General features: G+C 45.0%; 1 protein-coding gene across 2 annotated transcripts; it reads left to right on the top strand.

Moving 5' to 3' along the window:
- The first annotated feature begins 2,743 nt into the window (after nucleotides 1-2,743).
- Nucleotides 2,744-18,415, top strand: jupa (junction plakoglobin a). 2 transcript variants are annotated; one of them, XM_028402227.1, is made up of 16 exons: nucleotides 2,744-2,898; nucleotides 11,844-11,896; nucleotides 12,463-12,630; nucleotides 12,712-12,965; nucleotides 13,142-13,380; nucleotides 13,468-13,669; nucleotides 13,988-14,132; nucleotides 14,292-14,395; nucleotides 14,475-14,813; nucleotides 15,287-15,439; nucleotides 15,534-15,653; nucleotides 15,738-15,888; nucleotides 16,403-16,524; nucleotides 16,717-16,756; nucleotides 17,283-17,421; nucleotides 18,078-18,415. In XM_028402227.1, the coding sequence occupies exons 2-15, from the start codon at nucleotides 11,884-11,886 to the stop codon at nucleotides 17,417-17,419; spliced, it is 2,187 nt and encodes a 728-aa protein (XP_028258028.1). In that variant the 5' UTR covers nucleotides 2,744-2,898; nucleotides 11,844-11,883; the 3' UTR covers nucleotides 17,420-17,421; nucleotides 18,078-18,415. The 2 variants fall into 2 exon arrangements, with proteins under 2 accessions (XP_028258028.1, XP_028258036.1); XM_028402235.1 differs by having other exon boundaries at nucleotides 18,083-18,415.
- The last annotated feature ends 1,383 nt before the right edge of the window (nucleotides 18,416-19,798 follow it).

Consider the following 19,798-nt stretch of genomic DNA (forward strand, 5'->3'; position numbering starts at 1 on the left):
GTTTGAGCAGTGGCAGCTGGTCACATGCATTCACATCACACCCCGTGGATATTTTTGGTTGCCCTATCTGAGCCTGCACAGACAAACCTACAGTCCCTCATAACCCCAAGATTAGATTCAGGTAAACAGACACACAGAAGCCAAAATCTGCTTATTAATAAACAAAATATCAGTCCTCATGTAGGCCTATGCAACACATATCAAAGGTTCAGAGCACTGCATGGCCCTCTGTTAGCAAAAACAACTTCTAGAAGCTTGACGCCTGCCGGTTTGTTTTTATTGATATCGTTTAAAGATCATCTGTGGTAGATGCTAATTTTAGCCACCGCTCTTATTTTATCTGGATCTTCCTAAAGTAGTAACAACTCTCACATGGGAGTGGAAGGGTGAGCTATTTCAACCCTGAGAGCCACAACACACACACACACTACGGATATGGCTCCAGAGCAGAGGCCTGAGGTCATGTTGCGAGCCAGCGGGGTCTATGAGTCTCTGTCTCCCTCTAGTGGTCACACTCAGAATAACAATGGGAAGTTTTCCTCCATATGTTTGTATTAGTCAGAGTTTGAGATTTTCTGTTTGTGTGGAATGCTTGATAAGTCAGAAACTCATGAGTTATTTAATGGAATACTTTCTGACTTCTGCAACATGTCTTTATTTGAAGCTAAAACAGTGTATTTAAAAAAGTTATATAGATTTGAAGGCTAAGATGTTTTGTTGTTAAATCAGCAGACATTTTTTGACAGATTAAAATAAAACCTTTTCCTGTCCCCAGCCTTTGAGTGAAGGAGTCCTTCCAGTTTGATAATTTTGCTAACACTTGTGCGATCACCTTAACAAAATGAGGCAATTTCAACTGTACCACATTCCTGCTTGAACTCACCCCCCTCTGACTTTAATGAGGAACAAGAAGAGTTACTGCATTAGTTTGTTACCCTTATACAATGCAAGAGAGTGTAAACACTGCTTAGCATTCGCTTTGCATTAGTGGGCAGAACTTGTCGTCATGGTAGCCAAACACAGCAGAGACGTGGGACCCTTTTGGACATGGTCATAAACTCATCACCTTTGCATGTTTCCTGGTGGAATATACTGGTGCAGGTGGTCAGCTGCAGCTCTACTGTCCATTGTTCCATAACATTCCTGAGAGGACAGACAACGCCACAGCATGTGTGTCTTCCATTTGTAAGTGATGATTAATAATTTACCACCGTCTCCATCAGACCAGCCAGTGGTCTGCTTCAGGCCACTTCCTCTCCCAAGGACAATGAGGCCATTTCCTGTGGGGTGCAAAGCGGAGTGAGAAACAGGCGGAGTATTGTAAAGCAGAGACATCATATCACCGTGTCCTGCCCTTGGAGTGAAAGACAGAGTCCGCTGTGCAGTGAGATTGATGGTCTGTGTGTGGAGCTCAGACACACAGTGCACATGTCCTGCAAAGAGAATTTATATTGATCATTATGTTGGACTTTGTAGACACGTGATTTTTGACGAGTGTGAGCACACACTGACATCAAAGATACTGTTTGTAAAATCATTTCAGTTCTTCATGAATCCCACTCTTTTAATTCCTGGCTAATTTTCATTATAAAGAGGCTGCTGTGCTCTAAACAATGGCTCCATTCATGTCACTGCAGCCTCTGTGTCCACTAACCAGGGATATGTGAGAATGTCCTGAAAGAAGTGCAGAAAAAGTCACCATTCTGACAAAAAAAAATGAGGATTCAGAAGGTCAGGCTGGGCAATATGAAGGCGCTGTTCCATTCATTGAACAGTTTAATAATCATCAAGCCCCTGGAGGAACGCATGAAAAATCCAAGAGTGTCAATTAGGCTTGAGGCAGATTTTAAAGAGAGGGTTGTCAGTCTGACAAACATAATGTCCTATCAAACAATCCGTGGCCCAGCAGGCCCTGTTCCTCCCCCCTCCCTCCTCCACCGTGGTCCCTTTCATTCTCACAGACGCAGATGATGACTGTCACAATGTGAGCCATAACAATACAGCCTGAGGCTGGACAGAGAGTACAGCCTGACCTATCTGAGTCTGTCACACAGCCTACAAGGAGCCACTGTGCAAAACCCTCTAACATATTATTTTGTTTTTTTTGCCTCTCTCCTTGGAAAATCTATCTATCTATCTATCTATCTATCTATCTATCTATCTATCTATCTATCTATCTATCTATCTATCTATCACTTATGCAAATATAGATTCTCAGTAACTCTCTCTTCCTCTCTTTATCTCTCTCTTTCACACACACTTTCTCCCTCCCACTCCCACACAAGAATTTTATTAAAGATCCCCTTAAGACACTGCTGTGTCAAACACACATGACACACACTGGTGTGCTGATAATATCTGTTTCTGTTCAGTAATTGCGTGATTCGTCGCTTTCTCGGCTGCAGTGACTCATGCTGTCGTCTGGTTTCGCTCTGAAATCAGGTGTGGTCGGTCGGTGCGTCACACAGGTGGAGGTAATGGTGGCGTCGCTGTGGTGTGCGCGAAATAAGACACAAGAAGTAAAAAGAGACACATTCATGTTTTCATGTTGAACATTGGATAACACTGAACATCTGTTTAATCTGCGGAGAAATACACAAATATGTACTGTTTATCTCTGCTGACTGCAGCTCCTAACAATAAAATTAAACCTGTGTGTGTGTGTTTGTGTGCAGGGTGGGGTCAGCGGGAGGAGGGCGGAGTCTGGACTGAGGTGACGCTCCTTTTTTTTTTTTTTGTTCAGAGGACTGTCGGCCAGCAGCAGCACTGTAGAGGGTGAGAGTGGAGAGAAGTGAGGACAAATACACACTAGTGTCCCGCACTGGAGATTAAAGAAGAAGAAAGAAAACACACACACTGACCTGGAATAATACAGGACGAATCCGCGTCTTTCTGCAGGTAAGAATGACTGAATTTACATTTTCCGACAGTTTTTACTGCTCCTGAAGTGCTCTCATCGTTTCTCTTAGTTACGGTGTTTTTCATCGGTTTTTTTTAATCGCTGTTATTTATTCTGTTTTTTTTTCTTTACAACTTTTCTTTCAGTGTGATTAGTTGTGTGTTTATTGTTTTAATATCCCGGTTGTTTGGGTGAATTTCCATCTTTTTATTCGGAATTCATTTCCGCATGCCGCGAGCCGCCTGCTGTAGAGCGCGAGCTCCGCGGACGGCGGAAGTTTCCTCTTAAAGTTTGTTTTTGTATTTTTATTCTTCAAAATGTCAAAAAAAAAACTTTCTTCAGCATCATAGCGACGTTTATACACCAAGTATCGATCTATGTACCTGACGTCACTTATCAATACAACAGCCCCCCCCCACACACACACACACACACACACACACACACACACACACACACACACACACACACACACTTGTGTGCGCGAGAGAAAAAAAGTTGTACCATTCAAAGTGACCATGTAAACCACAGAACACTGAGACAAAGACACTGAGGTCAGCGTCATTAAAACAGACAATAAGCAGCTTCTTCCATCCTAATAATTAAACAGTCAGTAACTATTCATGTAGTTTGTTGTTTACACTTGTAGTTTAGTTTGTAGTTTAGTTTTCTTGGACCAAACCAAAGCAGAAAATCCTTCATGAGTCCTAATTTGCTTCATGTTCACACTGAACAGCAGCAACAACCTGACTGTTAAGCTTGTTCATCTGTCTTTGGTTTGTTTGTGTTGTTGTTTGTTTGTTTGTTTGTTGTCTCTGTCAGCTTGTTTGGTGCGCCACACAGTTAAGTTCAAACTGATCCGATCGCACCAGAATCTTTGATCCACACAAACCTGCCATGTGTTTTTTTTTTTTTCGTTTTTACCTTTGGACACATTGAGCCACTTCATTACACGTTAGAAAGACATTTTCCTTTCACCATTTGTTGATAATTGAGTCCCAGAAGGAGTTCTGATGCAGATTCTTCTTCTTCGGCAACACATTTGTCATATTTTTGTCCATTTTTTGAAGCTTAAAAGTAAAACGCTATAAATGTTATAGAGAAACTACAGAGTGCTAACATGCTAACACAGTTTCCTCTAAGCTAACTGTGCACTGTGACAGTGTAGATGTGACTTCAGCTCCCGTCCACTCCCATGCTGCCAGCTGTGATCTCTCCTCCAGGTGTTGCCAGATTTTCCATGATGTCATTATTTCTAATCTACCTTATTTGATCTGATGAGTAAATCCGCTGCTCATCCTCCAATTAAACTTGATCTTATCTGCTTTTAAGTAATTTACAGAGTCCACGGCTGCCAACTGTGACACCAGTCAAAGGCGGATTTGACTTGAAATTAAATGTTAAACTGTCTCTCAGAGCATTGAACACATCAGTGAGAAATCACAAAGAACAGCACCAAACAGGTTGGTGTTTCTGGACCTCTGTGTCCAGCTGATGTTCTTGAATGTGTTGCCAATACACTGACTGTGCCAGTCCGGCCCTGTGTCATCAAGTGGTGCAGCAGCAGCAGACAGCAGCGTGGATGGAAAGCTGTTCCCGTCTGCCCTCAGGGAAGAGGGTGGATGGGTGGTGGGAAACGACAGGAGGGGTGACTTACAGTAGATTTCACCGCTACAGCTGTGGTGGCTCGGTGATAATCTCCCCCTCCCCTCCACCCCTTCCTGCTTAATTCCCTGATACTGTCCTACATTAGCAGAGCAAGAGGCCGGGAGATCCTTCAGTTTAGAAATAGGTCTAGACTCTTCAGAGGGGATTACTGTATGGCATACATCCTGACCTCTTGGTTTTCTGTGGCTTTGTCTCTCGCCTCTGCTCAGTGGTGCCTGACTGAGCACTTTCCAGCGACTCTCTGTTACAGTCGCTCGCTGCACACGTCGTGTGTGTGACCTGCTCTGAGTTTGCGTATCACCCCGCCCTTTGTTGTTTGGCTGTTCCCATGGAGAGGGGGCGACGCACTGAGATAAAGTTTCCTCATCGGCTATGATGGGGGGGGGGGGGGTCTTTGTGGTGGAAGTGAAGCCGGTTGGTGCTGCACACGACAACCTGTGTTATTATAAAGAGAGACATGTTAAGGAGGTGTTAGTCTGGGTTTTTAATGGACATTAAACGGCTGCATTTGTGCATGTAATTAAATATTTCTGCTGTCATAAATCCAGCAGCTGGCATCGCCCAGCTGAACTCTACCCAAGACAGTTCCTCAAGTTAATTATTTACTTCGATTCTCTTGGCTGGCTTTAACAAGGGCAAGAAATGTCCCTTACTTAAAATGTCAAAGGACTAATGGATGCTCCGTCCCATCGCTCGCACTTTAAAGGCTGTATGAAAGTCTGCCAGGTCGGTCATTTGGTGTCAGCTCTTAACTCAAAGCTGTCCAAAAAACACACACACATTGAAATGGCTGAAAGCTGTGAATGTTTTCTTCATGAATACATAAGCGTTGATAATTTTTTCATCACTGATGATGACATACCCGAAGAAAAGGGAGCGAACTGGATTCCAGCACTGACTCAAAAGACAGAGTTTTCACACTTGGGTGATTTGGCTGAGTCGAGCTTCTCCACATAGCGACTCCGATGAGTCCTGCGGTGTCTGTTTTTCTGTTCTTCCGCCGCCTCCTCCTCCTCTTCCTCCTCTTCCTCCTCTCTGTCTCTTAATTACACTTCTATGAGGCGATTGAGGGCAGTGAGGGTGTGGTTGAAAAAGAAAGCTACAATATGCTCGAAGTTTCATTTGCATACAGTCAGTTTAAATAGTTTGTTTTCTTTGTTGAGGTTTGGGTAAAAGTTGTGTAACGCTGGCGCCTGTTTGGATAAACTGAAAAAAACTGTGTGGGAGTTTCAGACAGTCACAGCTGTTATTCTTCCTTTTTTTTATTGCGTCTTTGTTTTGTGGAAGCTGACATTTTGGAGGAAGAAACAAATACACAAAGAAGAAGAAGAAGGAGTTGGTAAATTTTTAATGCTGCTGGTTTTCATGCTTCAAATATTTTGATTACTTTTCTTTTGTTTTGCGTTAAAATGAACAAAATGTGAACTTTGGGGGTCCCTCCTCTCCCATGCATACCCCCCCTTCCCTCTCTCCCTCCTGCTGCTCCCTCGTGCCTCTAATCTCCCTGAAAAATTAATCATCTGTCACATCGCCTCAGCGCTCAGGCGCACACTGATGCGGAGCAGTGGCGGTTCAAGAAGGAGAAACTCCCCATCAGGCCCTTTAAATAGTGAAGGGGTGAAGGGGGGGGTGTTTGGATGCTACCAAACTTGGCCTGAGAACACACACACACACACACACACAGCCATCTTGATGTGCTTCAGCCTTTTGGGTTGCATTCAGTGGGGACACTTGAGAGAGGGTTTCCTTTTCACTGTGACGGCAGTCAATGGGACAATGTGGCTACTCTTTTCCTCTCTACCCCAAAACAAAGTAACACAGACAGACCCTCTCTGTGCTGTCACAGACTGGCTTCCTTCCTGCCATCCACCAAACAACATGGAGGGAGGCCAGCTCTTTCTTCAAAAGCTACAAAAACTCATGAGCAACTGAACTTTTTGTTATCTGGTCCCATCTTTATGACGCATCCTGATAATCGATAATCATACCTTGCGCTCCTCCTGCCGTATCTGATTTTAGTGAACTTTGTTTCTCTTGTAAATGAGGTTTTTTTTTTTTTGTAGTTACATGCCGGGCTACACCCCCTTTTTTCCCCCTCATTCCCTCCTCTTTTATCAGTTCTGTGTAACCTGATTCTGGGCTGCACTCAGGCACCTCCTCTGAGACGGCTCACATTTCCTTTGATTCACAGACGGATCCCGCAGGGAGAAAACAACTCGCACCCGTTTACAGTCGCTGCGCTGCATCCACTGGCCTAATTTAACTCATTAAAGTAGCTCCACTGCATCAACTGACAGTTTGAAAGCCATTAGCCATTCTGCTGCTTGTTTTGTTCATTTGTTTTAGTTGGAAATGTTTCCAGAGCAGAACTCTGCCACATTCAGGCAAGTTTGTGTAAAATGTTACTGGTTGGTCTTTTGGTTTGGTGACGTTACGATGGTCTGGATTTTATCAGCTGCCTGCTACACACAGATGACAAATGTTCTTTTTGTGGCATTAAGGCTGCGCTCTTCCTGTGTGTTGCGTTTACAGTGTGTAAGAAAGGTTGTCAGAGTACAACTTCTCCTAATGAACTTCCCGTCTTTGACCAGGCAGGCCAGCAGGGTTGGTGAGTCAGATAATGTTGACCACCACTTCCTGTCACCCACCACAATATATCCATTAGCTGTGCACCATTTCACATCCTCTCTTATTGATTTATAGCAAACAACCATCCAGTTAGCCCCTGCAGCTGCCATTACAGTCTGCTGTTGCACAAGAAAGGGGGACGAGGGACATGTGGGGACCAGGATGTGACGAGCCGTTTCCCAGTGGAGACGGCCGAACCCCCCCAAATCTGTGCAGAAAGGATGCAAAATGTCCGTTTGAGCCTGTCTGGAGCTCAGCTGGCTGCACTGGTCATTTACTGTGTCAGGAGGATTGGGCAGTGTGAGTGCAGAGTGTGTTTAAGTCATGTGGGAAGCAGCTCATACTTGTGTGGGTTGCATGTCAGGGGACATATATGTATTTGTGTATTTTACTGGGTGTGTGCATGTGCGTGTGGGGGAGCCCTTGGCCTATATGTCACATAATTTATCTGTCCAGATGGTGCATGAAGCTTTACAGATGTGCAGACACATAATCTGTTTTATTTGCTTGTCAGTCAAACTCACAAGCAACTATATGCTGTATGCAAGATGAGATCAAGTAACATGGAAACCAGAGATTAACTTGAACGTGTATTTACTCTTAGCCACAAATTAGATGAGAAGACCGGCCATATGTAAAAATGAAGAGGCATAGCTTAGCTCGGCTAGCATAAAAATACAACCCACTATGACTGAAATTCATAGCAACAGTGTAAAGGCTCTACAACTTACGTACGAGCTGAAAATAGCCTTTGACTCACACTATATGTATCCTCATGCTCCACTCATTTCATATATGTTACATTTTCCAACTTTACAGCAGATATATAATAAAAGCGAACAAAGTGGGAGTCATGTAGACCAATCCTTCAATTGGCCCGATTAAACAAACAAGATATAGCATATTATTTTAAAAGACTTGAGGGCTGCAGGTAGTGTTATGTTTCACAGAGCCAGGCTTGTTGTCCAGTCTTTAGTCTAAACTCCATATTTGCATCTCATCTACGTGTTAGCTGGAAGATAAATTACGTATTTCCCAAAATGTCAAAGTGTTTAACCTGTAAACATGATTTTACTTGTGCGAGGAGGCGCAGCCCTGACACATGTTATTTACTCCTCTGCCTGCCAAACAGGCATGTGGCTAAACGACAAATCACTGCAAACACTGTGAAGTATGTTTAGAGCCACATGAATATGACCATCTCCTCCAGCTGCCCCCCCCTTACACCCCTGGGCCTCCTCTCTGACCTGATTCATTCCTGCTGTGATACAAAGAAGAGCTTAGAGCAGCAAAGTAAAAGCCTGGCCTGCTGGAATGTTTTTCATTTACTACAACTTGTTCATTATTGGAGTCATAATAAAGTGTTCGGCTCCCTCTGGCTGTTGGGTGTGCTGCCACACCCTGGTCTGAGACACCACTCCCTGCCTGACATGCCTGCTGGCTGCTGTTGTTTTTAAGCAGCATCCTTTGTCACCCTCACCTCATGGTGTCTGTTGGTGAGTCAGTGAGCTTTCGTGTAAATGTGCACACTGTTTCTCACCACTTGCACAGATCGAACATACGATGTTGGTGTGGAATGTCGCACTGGTGTTTCAGCATCAGGAGAGTATCTGTCTCTGCTTGTCTGTTGTAACTCGCTCGCTGGCAGCTTTCACTGATACACATTCCTGCTTTTACTGTGCAGGGCTATGTGTGTGTGTGTAAGTGGCCTCCTAAAGAGGCTGTTGCTTAACAAGATAGTGGGAGGTGACGGATGTGAAATGTGCGAGAGACTTCCATGTTACTCTGTCTGTGTAGGTGGATGAATGGTGGTGGTAATGACGGAGCAAGGTACAGTAGGGAGTAAAGGGATGCATCACTCATTAACTGGAACAGAGCAAAGTCCAGTCAGAAGCAGCTACACAACACAACCGCACCGCCTTCTCTGTCAGCGCTGAACAATGTGGGAGGGATCCGCAGATAAGCCGCAATACCTGCCACTTTGCTGTTTATTATTTTAAATGATTTTCTTGGGCATTAAGGGAGAAAGAAGAGGGGGGTGGAGGAATAATGAGAGAACCCAGGAGGGAACAAGACTCATAAACAAAGTCTGCTTCAGACATCAGATGTGTGTGCAGATAAAACCCCCACAGTGGTGCGCGGCCTGACTTTCAGTTACCTAGGCAATAGGCGGGGCGTGTCGCAGCATTGCAACAGTTGGCTGAACCTGCTGCCTCGCCCAGGAAAACAAAGACTACACAAACACTGTCCCTGATTTACAGAAAACGGGAACGTTCTGCGTGGACGCGCGGTGTACATGCTGACTGAATGTTGCTGTGAACAGAATGTAACCCTGGCCTTTTTGTTTTTATAACAGCCTTTAGAGAACTAATTGTTCCTCGTGTAAGGGTTGAAAGAAATGGGACTGTTTATATGTAAACAGGCTGTGAGGTCATATAAAATAATGAGACCTTCCTGGCTTATCTTGTGCACTGATTTCAATGTGCAGCTGTTTTCCTGCAAAAATCCAAACAACTTGTCATTTATATTTCTGTAATAGTGCAACCCTTACTAACAATAGCTTCCTAGCTACTGATCTGCCTGTCCTACTGTACAAATATACTGTAAATCAGGTTCAGCTAGCAGGCAGCTAGCTGAAATTATCCACATAGAGCTGGCGTTACTTTACAACATTCAATTTAACTTCATTTTCTACGTATACCAGGCTACATAATAAACTTTCAGTCATGATAAGGATACAGAACATGCAACAGGGTGCAGACTGCAGTTCACTGAGAGGCCACAGGTGTCACTATTAAGAAGATCTTTCATAATATGGTCCTTTAAAGCAGATCTGTCACTGTTTTCCTGTTGTCACATTGATCTGATAGAGTAGTCATTTAGCTTTTTATCTTGACAGACAAAACAATAAAAGAGGCCACACCTTTTAGACAGAAATGTAAGAATGCACCGTGATTGCTGGCAGAGTTATCTGTGGTCTGGTGAGTCAGTGCATTATCTGTAAGGCAGCGTGTAGCTGCAAGCACAGACAGTCCTTTGAGACCTGTTCCTGCATGATTTCATGTCAGACTCACCGCAGCTGGAACTCACTGAGCTGCTGCTGCTGCCTGTCAAGGTAGAAGCAGATAAAGACTGATGTTTGCTACAGAAGAAAATATTCTTCTCTATAATACACGCTTGAGAAAAGTGAGGACAGAGATGGATAAATGAGAAACATTCAGTGCGCCCATTGTTGAAAACAAAGCTCCTTGCAGGAGCTACAGTAAAGCACACACTTACACACACACACCAGTGCAAACACACAGTGATGTCAGGGAGAGAAAAACAGGGCTGAAACACATCTTTATCCAAAGCCAGGGGGCACAAAGGGAGTGGCGCTGTTCCTAACATCATATATCCTTAGAGTAAGACAGACAAAGCTGTTCATGTTTCTACAAAGTGTAACTCCTCTTTTTGTTTCCTGAATGTGAGCACAGGTGAAGGTGGTAATTTTATGGTTCGTATTCTGCCAGCACAGCAAGTGTTGACATTGTGACTTTTAGCCCTGACTTGTTTTATTAGCTGTAAAGTCCGATAGAGATATGCATGGCTGCTTATCACACTCTCTAGCTGTCATATAACAGAGCTACAAAGATGGAAGTATTTATGTCCCTCATGTGTTGGCTTACAAAGAAAAAAAACACACATACACACACACACACATATGCAGAATGAACAGTCAAACATCTGAAAACACTTGTAACCAGCACAGTGGATGTATTGTACTGTGAGGTCACGTGTCACATGCAGCGGCCGGCAGCTATTATAAATGCAGATTTCTCTGTGATGGAGAGAATTTCAGTGGTGAGTGACATTCATGCTGCAGAAATGTGCAGATGGAAAACATGCCTGCGTGTTCGGGCTGCATCTGCTCTGAGGCTAAACTGTGGAAATAAGGATATCAGAGTTGGATTGGTGTTCTGAGAGTTTCAAACTTGAATAGTTTTGGCATATTTTTAAATTGAAATGTGGGAGCTGGACAGCTGTCAGGTTTACATGTGTAAGTAAAAGTAGCATGAAGAATGATTTTATGAAAACAAGCCGATGTTGAGGAAGTAACGCAAACCTGTACAAACAAGTCGTGTGATGCGCGATCTGGAGCGGCATTCAGATATAACTACATAACCAGCAGCTTGAGTAGTGTTTAGGATTATTTAGTGAGAACCATCAGAAGAACGGTGTGTAAGTTAAAACCAAATTTCAGATGTATCCGGAGGTGTTTGGACTTCTGTGTGTGATGGTGTGTGCTCACTGTCATCTGCACACACACACTCACACACACTGGGATCGAAACCTGACAAACAGGTTCCTTATTGCCATGCATCAGCAGCAGGGCTGCTCCCACGCCTGTACGGGCGGAGGCCCCGGGTGAGAGGTCACTCGGGCTGCTTCACATTTTTTTGACTTACAGCTGTCTCTCTGCTCACTACGCCCTCCCTCAACCATGAGCCACCATTGCTGCTCGTCCTGAGGGGTGGGAGCGTCCATGAGGGGGGGGGCGGTCTGATGTAAAGGAGCGGGATATTTTAGTATTTCATGGAACAGTGGAAGCATTAAAGTGAAGAAATGTTGTAAATATTGACTTTATCTCTCTCTGTGTGTGTTTCAGGTTTGCTCCATCGTTGTTGCTTTGATTACAAGAGACAAGGATGGCCATGCAAAGTAAGTCATTCAGCAGAAGTCATTTTATGTAAGATAAGATCATCCATTAGTAGTCCAAGAGTAAGGGGAACTCAGTGTAACAGCAGCAGGAAGTGATTAGAGAAAGGAGCACAGTGTCAGAAGAAGAATGCTCATTATAAGAACAATATCAAGTGTTGTTATTTTACATTATGACTGTAAACATTACACTGTACTGTGTAGTTACTGTAAATACGAACCTGTAGACATGGTGCTGTTTTGCATCGCACATAAGGGAGTGCAGATGTATGTGTATATGTGTCATCTAATGGGAGCAGGCTTGATAATTATGTTCAATGGTTTAGTCAAGAAATGGCACAAAAAACGTTCCCACAGAGCATGCTTAAATGTTTTGGTCGTTGCTTCCTCCTGCTATTGTTTTCATGCATTTTGTACTGTGGTCGCTTCCTTCATACAGATTATAGCTAAATGTTCCTTTTATGAAAGGGTTCCTGTATTTCTGGATGAGATCAAACGCTCTTGGTACCAGTGAATATTTTGAATAAAGAGTAATTGCCTCCCCTCTCTTTTGCGTTCCTCTTTGGCAGTGGGTGAAGTTGAGAGTGGCCATGTGAAGGTGGCCGAGTGGCAGCAGACGATGTACGGCCTGGACTCAGGCATCCAGTCCGGAGCCACCACAGTCCGAGATGACGGCAGCGAGTATGTCACCTCCAAGCAATACACCATGACCACCACCATCATGAATGACGCCCCAGGTGAGGCAACGCGAGAGTCAGACCAGCCCGATGTCCTACAAAATGCTGTTTTCTCATCAACACTGTCTCACTCTTCAATAGATCTGGATGCCCACTACTCCATGACCAGAGCCCAGCGGGTGCGGGCTGCGATGTTCCCGGAGACGCTGGAGGGAGGCACCACCATCCTGTCCACTCAGACCGACCCGTCCCAGATGACTAACGTCCAGCGGCTGGCCGAGCCCTCTCAGATGCTGAAAACAGCCATTATCCACCTGATCAACTACCAGGATGACGCCGAGCTGGCCACACGCGCCGTGCCAGAGCTCACCAAACTGCTCAATGATGAAGACCAGGTGATGAAGACAGACTCATCCATACACCAAATGCAATGCAAATGCATTTTTTAAGGCAGCAAGCTTCTCGGCTTTGCACCTCGTGTTTAATATTTGGCCTTAATTTAATCGCTAATAAGACATTTTGGCGCTTTCTCCTACAATAATGTTGTTTTTTCTCTTTCTGTTCCACTCAGGTGGTGGTCAGCAAGGCGGCACAGATCGTCAACCAGCTCACACGTAAGGAGGCGTCGCGACATGCGCTGATGCAGTCGCCTCAGATGGTGGCCGCGGTGGTGAGGGCCATGCAGAACACAAGCGACATGGAGACGGCAAGGGCCACGGCCAGCATCCTCCACAACCTCTCCCACCAGAGAGAGGGCCTGCTGTCCATCTTCAAGTCTGGAGGGATCCCTGCTCTTGTCCGCATGCTTAGGTAAAGCTCGATAGATCATAAAAGAATCCGTTTTGATCCTTAAAGATGACATTGTGAGACATGTCATCATGTTTCTTTCATCCTCAGCTCCCCCATGGAGTCTGTGCTCTTTTATGCTATCACCACGCTCCACAACCTGCTGCTGCACCAGGAGGGCGCCAAGATGGCGGTGCGTCTGGCTGACGGTCTGCAGAGGATGGTCCCCCTGCTGAAGAAGAGCAACCCTAAGTTTCTGGCCATCACCACAGACTGCCTGCAGCTGCTGTCGTATGGCAACCAGGAGAGCAAGGTGTGTGTGTGTTTGTGTGTGAGATAACCAGTTAAGCTTGTGCTGGGACATGTAATATAATGGCTGGTGCACAGCAGCCAAGCTTTGTAATGTGAGAGCGCTGTGTGGTTGTCGCTGCTTGTGTGTGCATGTGTTTTGTTTTGGGTGTGGCATGTGAACAGAGTCGTTCAGGTGCTGGTACTGCTGAAGCATGGGTGTGGTTATTTGTAAAATGAGTGAGGATTAAGCTGCGTTAACCTGCCTGGACAGGTCAATGCTTTGTGAGTCTGCACATACACACGCTCACACGCTCACACACACACTGTCTTTGTTTAACAGCTGATTATCCTTGCCAACGGCGGCCCTGAGGGTCTTGTTCACATCATGAGAAACTACAACTATGAGAAACTGCTGTGGACCACAAGCCGTGTCCTCAAAGTGCTGTCTGTGTGCCCCAGCAACAAACCTGCCATTGTGGAGGCTGGTATGTGATATATGCTTTCTATGTGAGTGCACACCTGTGTGTGTGCAGTCATACAGGTGTGTCGGATTTTTTTTTTGCTTTTGAACTGAGCTGTCTGGCTGCCTGACAGCTGAGTTTATGAAATGCAGCTGAGTGATTTTCCGTCCATGTTTGCTGCAGGTGGCATGCAGGCTCTAGGCAAACACCTCACAGGCTCCAGCCAGCGCCTCATGCAGAACTGCCTGTGGACACTCAGGAACCTGTCTGATGCCGCCACCAAGCAGGTCTGTGTCCCAACTCACTGGTTCTTCCTCTTTTTTTTGAGGATGTCATTAAATTGATCTCTTTTTTTTTTATTTCCAGGAGGGTATGGACAGTCTGCTACAGGTGCTGGTGGGTCTGCTCAGCTCAGATGACCTCAACATGCTCACATGCGCCACCGGCATCCTGTCTAACCTCACATGCAACAATGCCCACAATAAATCCCTGGTCACTCAAAGTAATGGCGTGGAGGCACTGATCCACGCCATCCTGCGCGCCGGGGAGAAGGAGGATGTAACCGAACCGGCTGTCTGCGCCCTGCGCCACCTGACTTCACGCCACCAGCAGGCTGAGGTGGCACAGAATGCAGTGAGGAGACACTACGGCATCCCCGCCATCGTCAAGCTGCTCAACCAACCCCACTACTGGCCCGTCATCAAGGTAAAACGGACAGAAAGAAAAAAAAAAGTTCTCTAAGGATGATGTTAGAAATATTCCTACACAGGAAAACAGGTGGTTAATCACAACAAAATCGAGACCTATGAAATATACAAGACAGGACAGATGGATGGCAGGAAGGGCAAAGAGCCAGAGCTTCAGTCAACCAGAAAGAGATTAACCCTTTGAATCCCAAAAGCTGCTGCTAAGTTTAAAATGCATGCTTTTTTCAGATGGACATTTAATGCATCATGACTACAGTTTAGTCATAAAACACTTTTTCCACTTACAAGAAAAATGAAAAGATTCTTCACTTCATAGTGAACAATGAGCCCACAGTGACTAAAAATGTGACCGCAGAGGGAAACAAACAAAAGGTTGCTGTTGTTTGTTTGAACCTCTGGTTTAAACTTCCTGACTAATATCAGAGGGCTGTAATATTATCACTGTATCAAACCTCTTTGTCTTTCTTTCAGGCGGCTGTTGGCCTGATCCGTAACCTGGCCCTGTGCCCGGAGAACCAGGCCCCGCTGAGGGATGCAGGAGCGATCCCCCGCCTGGTCAATCTGCTGCTCAAAGCCCACCAGGACGCCCAGAAACACGGCTCATCCAACCAGCAGCAGTACCAGGTATGCCGGTGTCGGGGTGTTAATGCTCACAGTGTGGAATATTGGTGGTAATTCTGTGGAGTAAATGTTTTTTTGTTTTTCTTTTTGTTGTCAGGATGGAGTGAGGATGGAGGAGATTGTGGAGGGCTGCACTGGAGCTCTGCACATCCTGGCCAGAGATCCCATCAACAGAGCAGAGATCGCCAACCTGGACACAATTCCTCTGTTTGTTCAGGTAACGAACAGAAGAGAAGAAAAGCCATCACTCCTCCTCATGTTGATGATGTTTTTATTAACTTATCTTCTTCCTCTTCTGCAGCTGCTCTACTCTCCAGTGGACAACGTGAAGCGTGTGGCAGCAGGCGTCCTGTGCGAGCTGGCTCTGGACAAACCGTCAGCTGAAGTTATTGACAGTGAGGGAGCATCCGCCCCACTGATGGAGCTGCTGCACTCCAACAACGAGGGCATCGGTAGGACACCTAATGCACTGCGATTAGCTCACTGTAATGTAGCATTCACTCATACATAGGCAATAAAAAATTGGCAATTTACTCAAGTGCTGCGCTCACTGTGAGTGCAGTTTCCAGGTACCTGTGATCAACATGACTCATAGAGACACAGCTCTGTTCCACAACAGTTTGATGATGAGATATTGCAGCCTAATGCACAGTGTGACAACGCACAGCTTCCCGAAATACGGGAAGTCATTATTTAGTAAATACGTTTAGTTATTTAAGAAACGCTTACGTTATAGTTAAAGCTTTTGTTGTTTTTATTTTATCTTCCTGAAAACCTTAGCCTGTGTGCCAGCTCACGGTAAACACACAGCGACATACAACATGTGATTAGCATTTCACTGTGCAGTGATTTAGCGAGCAGCTCGTCACCATCTGATCTTTACTTCCCTTGTCTGTGTTTAAGATTCCATTCATGAAAAAATACAGTGTTTTCCTCCCCTGACTCTTTTCTGTTTGTTCCCCTCAGCTACATACGCTGCAGCTGTGCTTTTCCGCATCTCGGAGGATAAGAACTCCGACTACAAGAAGCGAGTGTCAGTGGAGCTGACGCACTCTCTGTTCAAACATGACCCCGCTGCCTGGGAGATGGTGAGTGTGTGGCACCCTCTGCTGCTAGGACTCAACAACTGAACCCCACCACAGATATCATGATGGGTGTATTTACACACAAGCACTGCTGCAAAAAAAAGCTAATTGTAGCATTAACAGAGAGTCTGTAATCCTATTAAAACTCTGCGTTGGAATTATGTTGACCCCTGCCCTCCTCCTCCTCCTCTGCAGGCCCACAACGCTGCCCCCATGGATGGACCCTATGCAGATGGTGAGTAACTATGTGCACACGCAGCACATTCCTCAGCAGCGGGTCACTCACATCGCAGGGAGCAGCTGCATGCTTGGTCCCGTTGCGTGGATCCGTGTTAGCGGATCATGTCCCTGCTGGGGCCGCTGCCCACACATTTCACCACACTCACAGAGAAGCTGCAGGAATGAGCTGCTCTGGTTACTTTAACGTCTTTCATCAGTTGGTTTTTTCCCCCTTTTCATCCTATTTTCTCATCTCCTGCATGTTATTTCCTCTTCATCAGCCAAAAAGCCAGGCTTCTTCCTGGTGTTTCCTTATCTGTGTTTGTATTTTTTCTCCTAATTCCCCTCCTTTCCTTCACTCGCCTTTTTCTCCTTTTATGGCCTTGGTATGTTTCCTCTCCTACACTAAGTAGAGAGACTCAGAATAAATCTACTGCTTTAAGTCCATAAAGTGGAACCATTTGCACTATCTACAATCTATATTGCCACTTTAATGTCAACAGCCAAAAAAAAAACAAATGACATGTGGTAATCTCTTGCAGAGCTTGATGGTGGTTTCTCAGGCGGATATGGAGGGTATGCAGGTGACATGGGAATGGATGGCATGGATGGAAACATAATGCACGATGATTACGCAGGCAGCATGGCCTACGACAGACAATACCCCGAGCAATATTAAAGGTCAGTACATGCTGATGTTTACTCGGTTTCCTGGAAATCAGTCATCTAGCCTCCAGTCAAACGCTCGTCTCCCTGTGTTACCTGCTGACCAATCAGAGCTGTGGACATGCAGACACAAATAACACTGCACTAGAAACTGTACGAATAGACTTTAAACTTGCAGACAAATACAAAAACATGTACATGGACAACAGACATTAGCTAAGCTACTAACAGCTTTCAGGTCAGTCAGGTCCAAAGAGCACATCATTACTTACAGTATTTCCTAATAACAGTGACACAGTGTGATGATCTCTGACCTGCTGTGAGTGTCCAGGAAGTACACATGATATTCAGTGTATTTCCACATTCTGCGGGGCCAGTGGACCCTGTTATACATTGCAATGAATCATTTGCCTTCTAGTGTTGAAATACAAAGTGTTGTTTCATAATTATGTGTAATCAATTAAGTGAAGTGAAGCTTGTTTATATAAAAGGGATATTATAAAATACACATGATACGTTTAGGCATGGCAACTTTAATAGAAAGTCATTAACTTATCCCAAGAAAAACATTTAAAAAAAAAAAAACAAAGAAAAGTGTGTTTTTAAATTTGAGTGACTGTATATTGTGAAATGACCATCAGCTCTCATTTCTTTTTTTCCTGTCATTCCAGAGTAGGAGGAAGAGGAGGCAGCAGAGCTGATGAGAGACACGAAGAAGAAGAAGAAGAACAGAAAGTTCTCCTTCTGCTCTGAACCTAATGTAATATATGCAATTATCACCGAGTACGGGACTCATAATCTTAACAGGGCTTGTTTTGTAGCATAATTTTGCTGATTATAATTCTGGCGATGCTTGTAGGTTTCTAAGAGCGTGTGTGTGTGCATGTGAGTGTGTGTGTGTGTGTGTGTTTATGCTTCTGGGTGGGTATTCTATGCCAAAGAGATTTTATTTTGTGATGATAATCATGTAGCTTCCTTTTTTTTTAAATAAAAAGAAACAAAAAAAACAGAATAATAGTTGAAACACTGCCAGAGGTGGCTCGACATGCACGGTGCACCTACTCACCGCTCCGCTTTACGCCTTCCTAACAGACACTACTGTCTTTCATTGTAGTTTTGACACTATGTAACTGTCTCCCGCTGTGACCTAAGACCCAGCGCACGCGTTGTGCAATGCTGGGTTCTTGTGGCACGGCTTCAGTAGGAGTGAACAAACAGGGAGAGGTGGAGGTCGTTCAGAGAGCAGTGTAGGGCTGCTCCTGCTCTTATGTAATCAGCAGATGTGTATTATTACATGATCAAGACAATGTTTGTTTTTTTGTATGCCTTGTTTCTCAACTTTTATAAGTTATTTGCTGGGATAAGTTCACCGGTATAAGAGGATTTAAAGAGGAAATCGTTTGTGACGAAACACAGTGTGGGTGCAGCAGTCAGCGTGGAGATGAAACGGTCAGCCCTACAGCTGGAGCAAACTACTGACAGGGAAATTTGTCTTTCTACTAAATAAAGAGTTTTTACTGAAATTTTGTTTAATAAAAATAAAGGATATATTAAACATGCTAAGACGTCCATGACTATGTTTTATATATTGAACAATGATTGACTCACTGTGGTATCATTGGAGGTACCATGCAAGGCGAGCGAATCATCATGTGGCATAAGGATGATGACCGGTGAGCTTCGTCTTCATCTTAGGGAAGATGTAGCAGCACCACCACTGTGGACTTGAGGGCTGGAGGGTTATGCTCCGAGAGCTTCTTGACACATTGTAGTGACCAGATAGTCCACCAGCAGCACTTTTACTGTAGACGGCTTTTAAAGTTGGTGGAAGTGTTGGACCAAGGTCTGATCCATGGACACAAACTGCTGGGGTTCAATCAGGAGATACTCAGGGAGCTGAATGAGAGGGAATTTATTGCAATACAATGAATTATAATGTTTTAGACCACAATGCAACATCAGAAAGGGGGAAAGAGCAGGAGGAGAGGCCGCTAGAATCAGATGGCCCCCCCCTGGGTCTGGACCTGGTAGTGGTGGATAAGGCTGGAGAGCAGGAGAGACGAGGCCTTGAACTGACGTGGGTCTGGCAGCGCCGGGGGTGGAGGAGGGTTGAAAGGAGTCGATCTGAAAGGAGAAGAGCTGGAGGAGAGATGGAAAGATGAAATTTTCTGCCAAGCCGTGATTGGGTAAGGTGAGGGGTGGGCCGGCAGCTGACTGGTGAGGGAGGTGCTCTCTATTAGTCACCTGGCCAGAGAGGGAGGATAGAGAGAGGAGTTCCTGGTTCCTGGTCCTCTGATCTCTTCTTGCTCTCTCGCAAGAAGAGACCAGAGGCAGATAAGAGAGAAGACTGGTGAATGGCGTGCTTCAATCAATGATGAAGAGAACAGAGTCT

The sequence above is a fragment of the Parambassis ranga genome, chromosome 1 (genome assembly GCF_900634625.1).
Source record: "Parambassis ranga chromosome 1, fParRan2.1, whole genome shotgun sequence".
Classification (NCBI taxonomy): Eukaryota; Metazoa; Chordata; class Actinopteri; family Ambassidae; genus Parambassis; species Parambassis ranga.